Genomic DNA, 13,852 nt, shown 5'->3' on the forward strand with positions numbered 1-13,852 from the left:
TTATTAATTTACGGCGATGTGAATTTTTAAAAATTATGCTTAAAACTTATATAAAGAAACTTCTTTATTGTACTAATATTTTGTTGCGTCATTTGATACTTTTTATTATGTACTATTCTATAAGTTATACGAATGCTTAATTACTGGAAATTTACTAAAAATATACGAAATATTTTAAGAAATCCGAGAAATGTTACTAATGTATTCATAGATTATAGAGTACTAACATTTTTTTCCAGAACTCGTTGATATTGTTTGCTATTTCCATTTATTTGCATAAATATGATAAAAAGATATATTTTTCACATTTCTCGTGTTATATTGTGTTACATACGATGAATATATTAAAATATATAAATATTAAATTTTGAAAGTTTAATAGGCCTATAATTAATGCTGTATATTTTTAGTATAAAGACAATGAAGATGATTACAAATTTCATTTTAATTATTTGTAGACTAAATTATTTTTATTTTTATTATGTTGTTAATGGAGTGCATCCTAAACACCACGGTGCTTAGTGCTATGCTGAACCAAAGTCGAAGCGTAATTATAGACAACAAATGTTTTGTTTACGTGCTGTTCGTTTATGTACCTGTGTTTAAGAATATTCTATGTGGCATGTGTTTAGTATGGCAGTCTTCTGTAGTGTGATGTATGTGCTGTTGTGAATTTCAATGTTTCTAGACCTTTGTGTGGTGTATGTGGTAGGTATATCACGCGTGTGCAAGAAATGAGTTAGCATAATACATACGTCATCCATAATACATACGTCAAGTTTTAAATCAGTGTTATATTGATGTCCGTTATTATTATCATGCAAGTGTAGATTATTCTGTATCCTATATAGGATATTGTAAAAATTAGTTAACCATTATAAAGCTAAATTACTTATTTAATATTTTTAAATTCATATTTATACCACTTTAAAAAATACATCATTCTATATTTCAGGTGTGGCCAAACTTTTATCCCTTAGGGGGCTACTTTTTCGGTAAAATATAGTCTGCGGGCGACTATGAATATGGGCAAACAATTTTAGGATTTTTATATGCGTATGCGTTAACATTCATTTGCATTGTTCATAGGATAAATACAAACAGTATGGGTACTTTGCACAGACAGTCTATTATTGTAAGAATAAATTATCGAATTAAGATTTTTGAACATTAGAGAGGTTGAGGCGCACGTATTTAGCCCAAAACGTGTACGGGTAACGGGTGAGCGCAGCCACGTGGCAGTTCTGGACCGTCGATAATGGCGTTTGCTACGTGTAGCAAGTCGTGTAGCTTGGTGAGTACACGATCGGCTTAAACGTCATTTTTTTCGTGTTTGGGGTTAAAATTATGATTTATTTTATTAAAATAACGATTATTTAAGCATTTATAAATAACATTGTAAAGAAACAGACGATTTTAATCCAAAAATTATTTAATTATTTAACCCTTTATTGCCTGAATTTTCATTTTTTGATAAAAATTTTTTATATTTCTCATTTTATCATCAGAAGAGGTGTTTATTAACAGATAAGTAAATAAAAAAAATTAAAATGTAAATTAAAATTTTTTTAATTATGGGACTTATTAGTCCTGTCATGCTTTAGAGCACATTTGGACTTAACAAGTTTTTTCTTGTTTAATATTTCGAAAATAAAATATTTTTGTTTTATATAAAGATCTTTTATCATAGAAATTTGCAAATTAAATGCATAATTATATATATTATGTATTTGTTAACTTTTACTGTATAATAAGGTCAAAATATAAAAAAAAATTAAAATGCATGACAAAACTAAAATAAAATTTATTGGTTTAATAATTTATGATTAGTAAAGATGTAAAAAGCTATTTTTTCCCCATTTACACACAAGAAAACTTTACGTAATGTGCATTTTGTATATGGTTTTGATGTGTATCAATATCAAATGGAAATTTTTTTGATATAAAATTATCTATTTATATATATATAAGTCTTATATGTATATTAACTACAAAAATGTAAACAAATTCATAAATTTATAAAGCACAATGTAGAAAATACAAATTTCTAACATTTACAAAAAAAATTCCCTTATGCCTGATGGGACTCATAAGTCCCAAACATATTTTGATCTCATACAGCTTGCATACAATTAATTCTACAAACATAATACATTAAAATCAAACTACACATATCTAGAATACATATTAAAAAATACATTTAACTTGAAAACAATAAGTAGAATTTGGCAACAAAGAAAGCAATATCAGCTACTACCATGCAAACAACACACGATGTGTAACTTTTTTCAACAAAACTAAAACAGGAACAGTTTGAAAGTTACTACCCTATAGAAGAGAAAAAGAACACTTTATGCAATGATAAAATGTAAGTCCCAAATAGCTATAATGCATACACTATGAAATAAAAAATATCAAAGATAGTGGGACTAGAAAGTCCCGTCAGGCAATAAAGGGTTAATATTTTTAATGTAATGTGAAGTGACCACAGAAACTCAAAGGCTGTGTTCACTTTTTTTTTGTACATTAAGCATTTAATTAAAATTATATTTGTAGTCTAGTGATGAGGTATTACTACTGTTGGATATGTTTGAAAGAGATGAAGAAGCCATTATATTATCTCATATCTGTAAAGACATACCTGTGACAAAAGCACGAATAAATTTAAATCAAATGACTGATTCTGATTGCTTGTTTCACTTTCGGTAAGTGATATATTTATAAATTAAAGCAAATACTTAAAAAAGGAAGAATACTTATAAAATTTTTAATTTTAACAGATTTTCAAGAGACGATTTGTTTCACCTCCATTCTGCTTTACGCCTTCCATCTGTAATCATTTGTGAAAATGGATCACGTTCATTTGGAATTGATGCATTATGTATTTTATTACGAAGATTAGCTTATCCTAATAGACTTGATGATATTTCTGTTTTGTTGGGGAGATCAAAAGATGAACTTTCACGATTTGTGCATGAAACAGTAAATATCATATACAATAGCCGTTCCAAATTGTTATTGAATATCAACGAGATAAAACTAACGAGAGAAAAATTAAATTTATTTAGCCAAATAATAACAGCAAAAGGTGCTCCTTTGACAAATTGTTGGGGGTTCATAGATGGAACGGTACGTCCTATTTGTCGACCAATAAGACATCAAAGGGTGGTATTCAGTGGCCATAAACGTATACATTGTTTGAAATTTCAATCAGTGGTTACACCCGATGGTATGATTGCTAATTTATTTGGACCAATAGAAGGAAGACGTCACGACAGTGGAATGTTAAGAGAATCTAATTTGTTAGAGCATTTGGCTGCGATTCCTTGTTCTGAGAACGGGACTCAATTTGTTTTATATGGAGATTCTGGTTATCCTTTGCGTCAACACCTCATTACACCATTCCGAGGTGCTAGCTTAACACCCGAGCAACAAGTATTTAATTCCAGGATGAGTTCAGTAAGAGAGTGTGTGGAATGGGTATTTGGGAAAATAATTCAAAAATTTGCTTTTCTAGATTTAAAAAAAAATTTGAAATTGTTTCTTCAGCCTGTCGGTAAACTGTATATTGTTGGTGCACTACTTACAAATTGTCACACTTGCTTATACGGTAGTGCAACATCAGATTATTTTAATTGTTTACCCCCCAAATTGGACGAATACTTAGAATGTAATCAATAAATAAATAAAGAATTTTTTCAATTTTATAATAAAAATTTTTATTCAATTTTGTAACAATTTTTCTTTAATTTTTATTCAAAGTTTTTAAAAGTATTTGTAATAACATTTCTCTTTCTTTCCTCTCTAAATCAGATTTCTCTCTCTCTAGGTTCAGTCTTGCTTCTCTCTCTCTTTTCTCTAAATCAGATTTTGCTTTTTCAAAATCTAATTTTTCTTGTTCCAGTTTCAGTCGTTCTTTATTTAAATGTAATTCTTCTTGTTTCAACTGATTCTCTTTGTCTTGCTTGCTTTGTAAGTATGAGAGAAGAAGGTTTTTTTTACTTTTTTGGTGACATTGGTATCTTCATCTAAAAATAATTAGAAATGTATAACTATTATACAATTGTCATAATAAGTATAATGTAAATAATTTTTAAGTTTTTATATTTACCAGATGGAAACTCAGGAGATGATACACTTAAAGATGTCATTGCTGCATCCCTGACTTGCTGCCCAGCAATGGCTTGTGGTTGTGATTTCTCAGATGTTATCTGAGCCTCATATTTTAACTCTTTTATTTCTTGTAGAAGTTGATTACGTTCTGTAAATTCCTCTTCTGTTCCAGATCTTCGCAAACTGGCTTGATTATTCTGTAAAGAAAACTATGATAAGTTATTTTATGAACACAGCTATAAAAATGTTATCGACACTTTACATCACTTGCTAAAAAAATCGAATAATTAAAAATTTTGTGCTGATACGTGTACCTCAACCTCTCTATTTTATACTTCTAAAAATAGGGTTGGTTCTGCAGTCTGTTACCGAAGTATAAGAACACCATAAATTTTGTTTTTTAAAAATTTAATTTTAAACTATTACTGGAAATATTAATTATTTTTAATCATTATTTTAATTATTTCATCAGGTTTTTTACATTTCATAAAGCAGCATAAATTTTTTTCACAAATATCTATTTATATATTCAACATATATCATGTTTAACATCCAAGAATGAGAGAGAAGTTTTGAAGCTTATAAATAAAAAAGATGTTAACAAGGCAAGCTGCTGCTGAAATACCAATAGATGTATCTCATGCAACTCTTTGGAGAACTAAACAACTATGACAATGTAAAATATTTAAAAATGAAGTTGAAACTACCTTTAACTGCTAAACACATATCAATGAATTTAAATTGGGCTAAAGACAAGATGGGATGGACTGAAGAATGCCAAGAAATAATGTTTAGTGATGAGAACTTTAATTTATATGGCCCTGATGGGTTTTCATATTATTGGCATGATTTAAGAGAAAGCAGATTTAAAATAAGCCATGGGTCTATAATAATTTGGGATAGTTTTGGAGGTAAATAGGATGGATTGGAAGGTAAAACTAATTTAGTATTTGTTGACAAAAATATGATTACATTTGGTGGTTTAATTAGAGGTCATAAATGGTAGTTTCAACAAGATAATGCTCCCATTCATGTCCTAATGTCAACAAAAAATTGATTTAAAAAAGAAAATATTGATGTAATATTAACTGGCCTTCATGTTGTCCAGATTTAGATCCCATTAACAATTTATGGGGGATTTTAGCAGCCATTGTTTATCAAAATGGGAAACAATATGAATCTGTAAATCAATTGAAATTTGCAATAATGGATACATGGGATGAAATTAAAAAAGTAATAAACTCTATGCTAACAGAATTTGTGTTCTTACACTTTTGTAACATACTATATATCTGGAAGGCAAGATGGTCGTCTACTACCTTCTCATAATACTGTAGAAGTAAACTTGTTCTTTCTCGGCATCTTCTACTGTCGACGGTATAAAACGTCCGTAAATTTTCCGCTATATTTTTCCAAGCATCTTTCGGATTTTCATATGCATACGGATTTATCGCCACTACTTCTCTTAATAGAAGTATGTCATGATGGCAAGAGAACCGCATTTGAATTTTCCTCTTTCTCGGAGTTAACACGACGCTAATTATAGTAAAAAAATAATTATTTAGTGTTATTAAACATCATATAAATACTTTTAAACAGTTTAATTTGTTTATTTACCTTTCCTGATATTCCACCGTGCAAAATGCTTCCGCCATTTTTTTCAACTTATTTCCCGTGAGTCAACGCGCGATGTTCATTGAGTCACGTGATGTTATGAACGGGTGCCTCAATGATTTTTACTTGGATTTGAAACGTGTAACGTGTACTACTTCTACCCGTACACGTTTAATGTTTGAACGTGCTCCTCAACCTCTCTAGTAGCTCTGTGCCTGAAATTTTTACATCCCACTTACTAAAAATTCAGTAAATTCATGTACCTCCTTGTAAAACCTGATGATTTTGGCCTTGTTTCGTTAAAAACAGCAAAAAACTCAAAAACAGCAAAAAACTCAAAAAATTGTGTTGCAAAAAACTCAAAAAATTAAACTGAAATAACTAAAATTGATACAGAAACCCCATTAAAAATATGCATGCTAATGTGACTTTTGCCAATTTAACCTAATGGACAACCAGAATGCTGTCCTATCGGGGCTGTCCTGTCGGGAGCAGTTGTCCCTAGAACGAAAACAATGGTAGCTCCCTAACCAGTTTATCTAGTAACCATGATAAGAAGTAAATGCAGTGAATAACTTAACAAAATAAAAAGAATTGATGATTTTGGTACAAGTGAAGAATTCTGTAAGTTTAAATTACCCCTCCTTTGACTCATAACTTCTATTGTTTGTGCCAAGTATAGAAAACAGTGGTGCAAGGGAATTGACCCTCTGTTCTGGAGTTGTGGTAAAGTTTCCATGCATTTTATGGTTGGAGAAGTCTGTAAATTGAAATTTTAGCTGCTTCTTTTACTCATCCCTTTGGTTCATCATGTCACAGAAAAAAATGTTGCAAGGGTATAATTGCAGATGTGAATGATGCTGTTGAGACCTTATCAGAACTATAGAGCATGTCCATAGGAGCAAAAAAATCAAAGGAACCATTCTCTAAATGTGACTCTCTGCGAGATATAGCTTCCTGAAATTGGTTGCATATGGTCATGAGTTGCAATATGCACTCCACTAAGAGTACGGTATCATGTTTAAGTATTTAGCCCACACGACTATGCCGTATTTTAGTAGTCCACTTGACTGTTTGTAGAGTACTTGATGTTATATAGTTTTAGGGGATTATGGGAGCTCACCCCCATCCGGGCATTGAAGTGCTAACAATGGTGAGCACCAAAATGCACAACTACATGCTTCACAATGTCAATGCAAGCGATAGGGAGCCTTGACAATGCAGAGCATGGAGAATAGGCAGTAGTTTTGGTACACTGTTTTAAGTCAGTAGAAGTTAATGCATTTATTATTTGTTATAGGCACTGATTGTCATGTCTATAACATAACTTGCTTGCAAGCATGATGTTCACAAGCAAGATGGCAACTGGAACTGCTGCTGTTTGGTTTCACATTTGGAGACAAATATCTTGCACAGGGTTGGGTGTCAGACTTTTCTTTATTCCTTTTCGATAAACATCGATAGAATAATCACCATGCTGTATTGACTGTTAAACATGCAATAAACTTAGCAGAGTACACAGCGTGACTATCTATAGCACCTGGAAGTAGGCTTTAGGCTGATATATTTTTGTTTTATACATAAATTACAATCTTTATCATATGTAAAAAACAAAAAGAAAATTTTCAAGACAGTCTACTTACAAGATTATACTGTTAAAAAAGAAAAAAATCTTATTTAACAAAGAAAAATGTTTTAAAATTTTATATTAATATTTAAATGTAATGTTCCAACTGAGGAAGGGTAAAATACTGCAATGTACTGTACACATTGGGGTCTAAAGTTACTAAAAAATAAAAAGAAAAAACCAAGTTAAGATTCCTAAGAAATTGTCGTATGATAAGTCCGGATTAATAGCCAAAAAATACATATCTATAAAAGAAAATCCAAAATGGAAAAGGACTAGAAGTCTTATGAATAAATGATTAATTCTTGTTGCAGTTACATTGGTTCTGGGTTATTTTACAGCTGAAGATGACCTTTTTTTAGGTCTTTACATGCTATAATGAGAAGATCAAGAAAAATTATTGTTATTCTTATTGCACTTCTGGTGCATTAATGCCTTATATGTCACGTTATTTTGTGTGTCACATGTCATTTCACATTGGGGTCAGAAAAAAATGCTATTCTAAAATTCAAGGTCAAAATTTATTTGCATTTAACAAGAAAAACATATGTAAAATATTTACAATTAATCTGCTTTTTTATACAGTGGGTGATCGGTTAACAAACATAATCCGTTCCAAGACTTTGTTCGCTATCCGAATTGTTTGTTAACCGATTATCGATTTACCATAGGTTTTAATGGGAATTTAATTAATTCGTTCTGGAGACCCCCCAAAATAAAAAAATATATACTTTCTTACTACATTTATTTATATGTAATAATAAAAATACATACATACACAGTCTTGCATTTTTATTAGTCATGTTTTTTCCGTTTGAAAGGGTTAAAGAATCTGTCTAATGTCGATTGCTTTTCTCTCTTCTTCAGGATTTTTCGTAAGTAATTAATAGCATTGCAATTGTAGAAATCCCCAAGCCTCAACCTGGTTTGGATGCCATTCTAAGACCGTTGTTCTGACATCCTCCCACTTCTTCAAAGGATCTTTAATAACAGATATCGGCATTAATCCTCTTTTTCAGAAGAAAACATATCTCGCCGAGTTTCTTGGTGTTCTTCATTCAAGAGTTCTTGGCGTTCTTCTGTCGTCAGATCCGTTTCAGGTTCCTTTATGAACTCTTCGATGTTCTTTATTTCTCAGATGTGATTTTTGTTACTTCTTTAGCTGCTTCAGTCTTTTTGATTATACAGTATTTTTCTTAGATAAGATTGAACTGCTGTAGACCTGTTTATGCCATACTGCCCAGCAGCATTAGGCATCTTCTGACCACTCTCTACCTTTGCTATTATACTCTCACCTTTCGAAAAGAAAAACAGACACAAAACTTAATGAGTGCCTACCCGACAGTCTCGCGAATACATAAAAGAATTGTTTTGTCAAAAAAATAAAAGGCTGGAATTACAAGAGAAAGTTTTAAAGTTCGAAGGAATACTATCCGATTGGTATATACCGGCTTGAGCATCGATGTCGATGTCTCCCATACCTCCGAAAAGTTTCGAATTGTTGCCCGAAGACAAGGGAAGACCAATCGGTATTCATTATTTTACGTCGTTTCTTCTTGTTCTGTGGGGTGTTCATTGTCCGAACATAAAAATCTTTCGCAAAAGTGTTCGTTATCCGATCTGTTCGTTAACCGATCACCCACTGTATTATAATTGCACGAAAACTTAATACCAATAGCATTACAATTTAAAGTAATATAGCAGTGGTGGGCAAGCAAGAGTTCAGTAGGAGCTGAAATGGTAAGTTTTGCAAAATGCATGGGAGCTGCAGTTCTGTACTTTTTTATTCTGTACTGCAGTTCTGTACCACAATTTTATTATATAATATAAATATAATATAAAACAAATATTGAATTTTTTTAATAATTATGTTTTCACAAAATTGTGGAAATAAAATTGTAAAAATAATAATAAAAAGCAGAAATTAACACTTCCAGCAAGAGCCGCATGTAACTCAGAGAGCTGCATGCACCCATGTCTGCAATATAGCTTACTTCACTTCACTAAGAATAACAAATCACATTTAAATATTGCATGCAAATCTTGGATAACATTAATTCCTGTATCTAACAAAGATTAAATCTAAAGGATGTGACAAACTAACTGTTAGTCTATACATCCATGTGTTAGTTTGCACACCAATATCAAAACTGTAAACTTATTTGTTACATTCCGCATTGAATATTTACGCTTGTAATGTACAGTAATTTCATTTTATTGATTTTTTTCAGAAAATGTTAAGAATGTACAGTACAGTATGCCAGCAGAAAATGATGATGATGATGATGATCATCAGTCACGATCAAATTTAATTTAGGAAAAAATGCATCATTCTCCTTGATGAACTTAAAATGCCGAAATGGTAGATTGATTTGCATGTTTGCAGGTAAGTCAGTTACGTTCAATATTAATCAATTATTAAAATAAGTAAATGTGAGTTTAAATCAAAAAGAATTATTTATTTATTTATTTACAAGAGTGATCATAGGTGTTGTTCAGAGGGCAAAACAAACCAATCTCCCACAACTGTAGAATAAAACCCTAGTAAAACTTAAGAAAAAAATTCAGCTTTGTTATTGCACAATGGAATGTGCAGGGCTTTATTGCTGTTAGTAAGACAGTTGATCAGAAAAGTTTAACTTTTGAGATGTTGTTGCCATTGTCTTTACATTTAATTATTATTAGATCATTTATTTAGATTTTTACAATTATTGTTATTAATTAAATAACTAATATAATTGAACTCTTAAAATCGAATCTTTAATCTGTACATCTCGATCATAATCAATCGTCTGCTAATTGTTAATCGTACTACTTGACTCTTCTGCTAATTAATCGTTATGTGACAATTAATTTTCCAACAAATGAAGTAATCATAAACATCTGGTAGAAGAGCACCAGCTAGACAAAAGACAACAAGATGATAGATAGTTAAACTAATATATATTTAATTATATTTAATTTACTAAGCACTGATAATTATTAACGTTCCTATTATTTTCATTGAACGTTATTCCTTCATAACTTCCTTATTCTTTTTAAATTTATAGAGTAATCACTCTCCTAATGCTATGTAAAGTGACATCAATGTTGGTATTTAGAAGGTAAGGATTGTATATGTAATTGAATTGCAAAAACACGCATTCCACCAAGCCTGATAATGCATGTGGGAACAGACACTACTTCTGAAGATTAAATTTTTTAATCACTATTTCTGTGTGTAAAATAACTGAAGTAATACCTAAAGAATGGTGAATATATAAAAGTGAAATAGTAATTAAAGTTTCTTAGAAATTTTGTAATGATGCATTTTGTTCTTTGCCCTTAATCCAGTGAAGCCTGTGTTGGCCCAGAGACCAAAGACCTGCATTTCTTTCTATTTTTCCACCACTCCTCTGCAAATACCACTCTTATATCGTCAGTTTTTTTGCTTAGGTCTTCAGCTATCTTGTCCATCCACCTCTTTCTAGGTCTTCGTCCCTCCATCTTCTCCAATACCAAGTTTGATATTTTATTTTCTTCCATTCTTGTGGAATGTTCAAACCATTTCAGTCTAATTTGTTCTATCATGTTCCCCAAATTTTCCATTCCTATTCTTTCCCTTATTACTTTATTTTGTATCCTGTTTTTTGGTCTTACTCAGCATACTCCTGAGGAATTTCATCTCTGCTATCAGAATATTTTTGTGATGTCCATGCTGCAGCTTTATAAGTCAACATTAAGACAAAGTATAATTGATAAAGGACCTTCTTACATTTAAGTGGCACTTCCTTTTCCAGATCAAATTTCTCATACTCTATTTGAGCATATCTTTCAAGTATCATTCATTTATCATGCAGTGGTGTTATGTGCTCCCAGCATATTCATGGGAGTTCAAAAGTCCAAGTTTGTTTAAATGCTCATCCCTCAAGAGGTGGTTGATTTGCATTAAAAAATTATTACCTTTATATTTAGAGTTTATATTATCCGCAATTCTTGCATTGAAATCGTCCAAAATTATGGAATAAGGAGTCATATTTTGCCAGTTCTCCATTTGTTTAGTTATTTCATTCAAAGTTATTATGTCATCAGGTGAAATCTAAGTACGCATTGAAGTTATTAAATTATTTGTAATATTAGCAAGAGCAGATTTAATGATTTGAACAAGGAGCAGAATGAAATTATTAGGATTAACAAGAACATTTATTAGCTTACATACATCCGACTTGGATTTTACACAAATTGCCAAATTAAACCCCGACTTACACGAATTCGACTTACGCAGTTATCGCTCGGTCCCACCTATCGCGTAAGTTCGGGATATTACTGTAGTTTAATTTTTTTTGTATTTTTTTGTTTAATTTATTATATTCTGTCTCATGTTTGGCAGCATAGTGATGCGTAATATAATACTCCTTACACATGGCAATTTTATCATGACAAATAAGGCAGATAATATTATTGCATGTTTCAATTATGTAATACTTTTTTCGAAAACATATCGAATTTTTTCTTTTCTTATGTTATTTTTCTTTTCTTAGTATTAGGTACTGTGACCAAGCGCTGGGTTATTAAAATATAAATTTAAAGTTGATGAAATAATTATGAATATAATTGGATGTTGGAACTATTTAAATTATTATGTTAACAAAAGTAATATATAGAGAGACCTATGTTTGTATCAAATACCTGTAATTAGAAAAAAAATGAATAAATTAGCCACTTTCATTTGGGCATTATGCCTAGCCTCGAGTCACTAGAAATGGTCTCTTTTCAAAAGACATTCTTTTGAAAAGAGGGATTATGTGTCTTTTTCATCTTTCTGATGAAAGGTACCCATTATTTATTACTAACAATATCACTTCATTACAAAAATTTTTGAAACACAATCAAAATGACAGATCACGTCACCAACTTTTTTCATTGGTCAGTTACGTATGTCACCAATTACATTTTTACGACATCAAAATGTATTCAGTGAAACATAAATAATTTTTACTACATACTTTACCAAAATAAATGAAAATATACCTAAAAATTTAGGGTGCAGTGTGCCGTGGGTTGGACATCCCTGGTTTTGTGTGTTATGCCAGATTTTCATAAGTTTATTTTGTATAATTAGTGCCGAAAGCCACATCAGGCAAATTCCAAGGATTACTACAGACTTTATAACAGAGCTTATATCAAAGTGAAGTATATCAATAAGTATTTTTTGATTGCCAGATTAAACAGTTTTGTCTAATAGAAAATTTACTATGGGAGTAGGTGAAATTATATATGGATGTTGCTAGAAGAGGGCAGAAGGTGGTAGAGAAGCCTACAGGAATGTGGTGGAGAGGCAGTAGAGTTGTGTGTGTTCTAGAAGTATAGAATTAATATGTATTTGCACGTTTTATTGGATCAGCAGACAAGAACAAAGACAAAATTTTAGGAGGAGAAAACCACAATGTTAAGATAGGATGTGTGGCTAGAAAAGCCAAGTGTTGGGAAGAGATTAAGAATTGAGGGTTTAGGCATTTCATGATTATGACCCAAACCTCAAAGATAATAATTTGGGACCATAGAGCCCAGCTCATTATGTAAAGCTTTTGTATAATCGATCAATCAATCAATCAAACTTTATTATGAAAAAAGGAGTTTTCCTGTTGCAGGCAGTAATACATATTTTGAGTAAAAATTTACAAAGGTATTGGAACAGCTTACAAGTTATCAAGTTTGTACGAATAATTTAATAATTTTCAGTAGGTATTATATAATCCTATTATAGACGTATACAAAGAATACAGTTTTGTCGGAAATGGCGATCCGGAGACAGTTTTAAATGATGAGCGCTGCCACTGTCTATAATCCAATCAGAGTTATGTGCGTCAACACTTTTGTTTTTAATTGAACATAACATCATTCGATTTTTCTGGTTTGGATTTGTTTCACTGTGACATTGCGATGCCTTATGTCTATATTTGTTGCACTTGAAGCATTTTCCATTAAAGATTTTTGTATCGTCATACTTTTGTTTGATACCAGTGCCTCTTCTATCGAAACGGTTTCTTGTTGCACTAAACACTTTTGACTCATTAGTGTTACTGCATTCATGTTTTCTGGCAGCCTGTTGCAGCAGTTTGGATTTAACTGCAACTGAGGTTAATTTTACGTCTGCGGCAATCGCTAGATTGGTCACTAAACTATCATATTCCTCCGGTAAACGCATTAATAATAATTCGGCATGCTCCTGATCATCGATTACACAACCGATTTTCCTCAACTGGTCAATGAGGGTTTGTATTTTGTTAATATAAGCAGCCATACCTGAACATGTGTTAAAATCCATGGAGTAAAGTTCCCTTTTTATTTGCAGCCTTCTCAGAATACTCTTATCTTCGTAGAGATTTGCTATTGTATCCCATGCTTCCTTTGCACTTGTACAGTGTTGGATATCGACTTTAACATGGTCCCCAACTGTCAGGGCTATCGTTCCTAACGCCCTTCGATCACAACTTTTTTCCTTTGCCGTAGGTTCTC

General features: G+C 31.4%; 2 protein-coding genes across 2 annotated transcripts; one reads left to right on the forward strand and one right to left on the reverse strand.

Moving 5' to 3' along the window:
* Positions 1–1,242: 1,242 nt before the first annotated feature.
* On the forward strand, positions 1,243–3,759 carry LOC111622883 (protein ALP1-like). The gene is made up of 3 exons (XM_023365340.1): positions 1,243–1,294; positions 2,557–2,705; positions 2,781–3,759. The coding sequence occupies exons 1-3, from the start codon at positions 1,259–1,261 to the stop codon at positions 3,679–3,681; spliced, it is 1,086 nt and encodes a 361-aa protein (XP_023221108.1). The 5' UTR covers positions 1,243–1,258; the 3' UTR covers positions 3,682–3,759.
* A 124-nt stretch (positions 3,760–3,883) lies between these two features.
* Positions 3,884–5,865, reverse strand: LOC111622884. Its single transcript, XM_023365341.1, has 4 exons — positions 5,731–5,865; positions 5,433–5,649; positions 4,112–4,310; positions 3,884–4,028 (listed from the first exon to the last, which is right to left on the reverse strand). Exons 1-4 carry the CDS (start codon positions 5,766–5,768, stop codon positions 3,943–3,945), a joined length of 540 nt encoding a protein of 179 aa, XP_023221109.1. The 5' UTR covers positions 5,769–5,865; the 3' UTR covers positions 3,884–3,942.
* Positions 5,866–13,852: the final 7,987 nt, after the last annotated feature.

Source organism: Centruroides sculpturatus, unplaced genomic scaffold, assembly GCF_000671375.1.
Source record: "Centruroides sculpturatus isolate CEXI.00-Female unplaced genomic scaffold, Cexi_2.0 scaffold229, whole genome shotgun sequence".
Lineage (NCBI taxonomy): Eukaryota > Metazoa > Arthropoda > Arachnida > Scorpiones > Buthidae > Centruroides > Centruroides sculpturatus.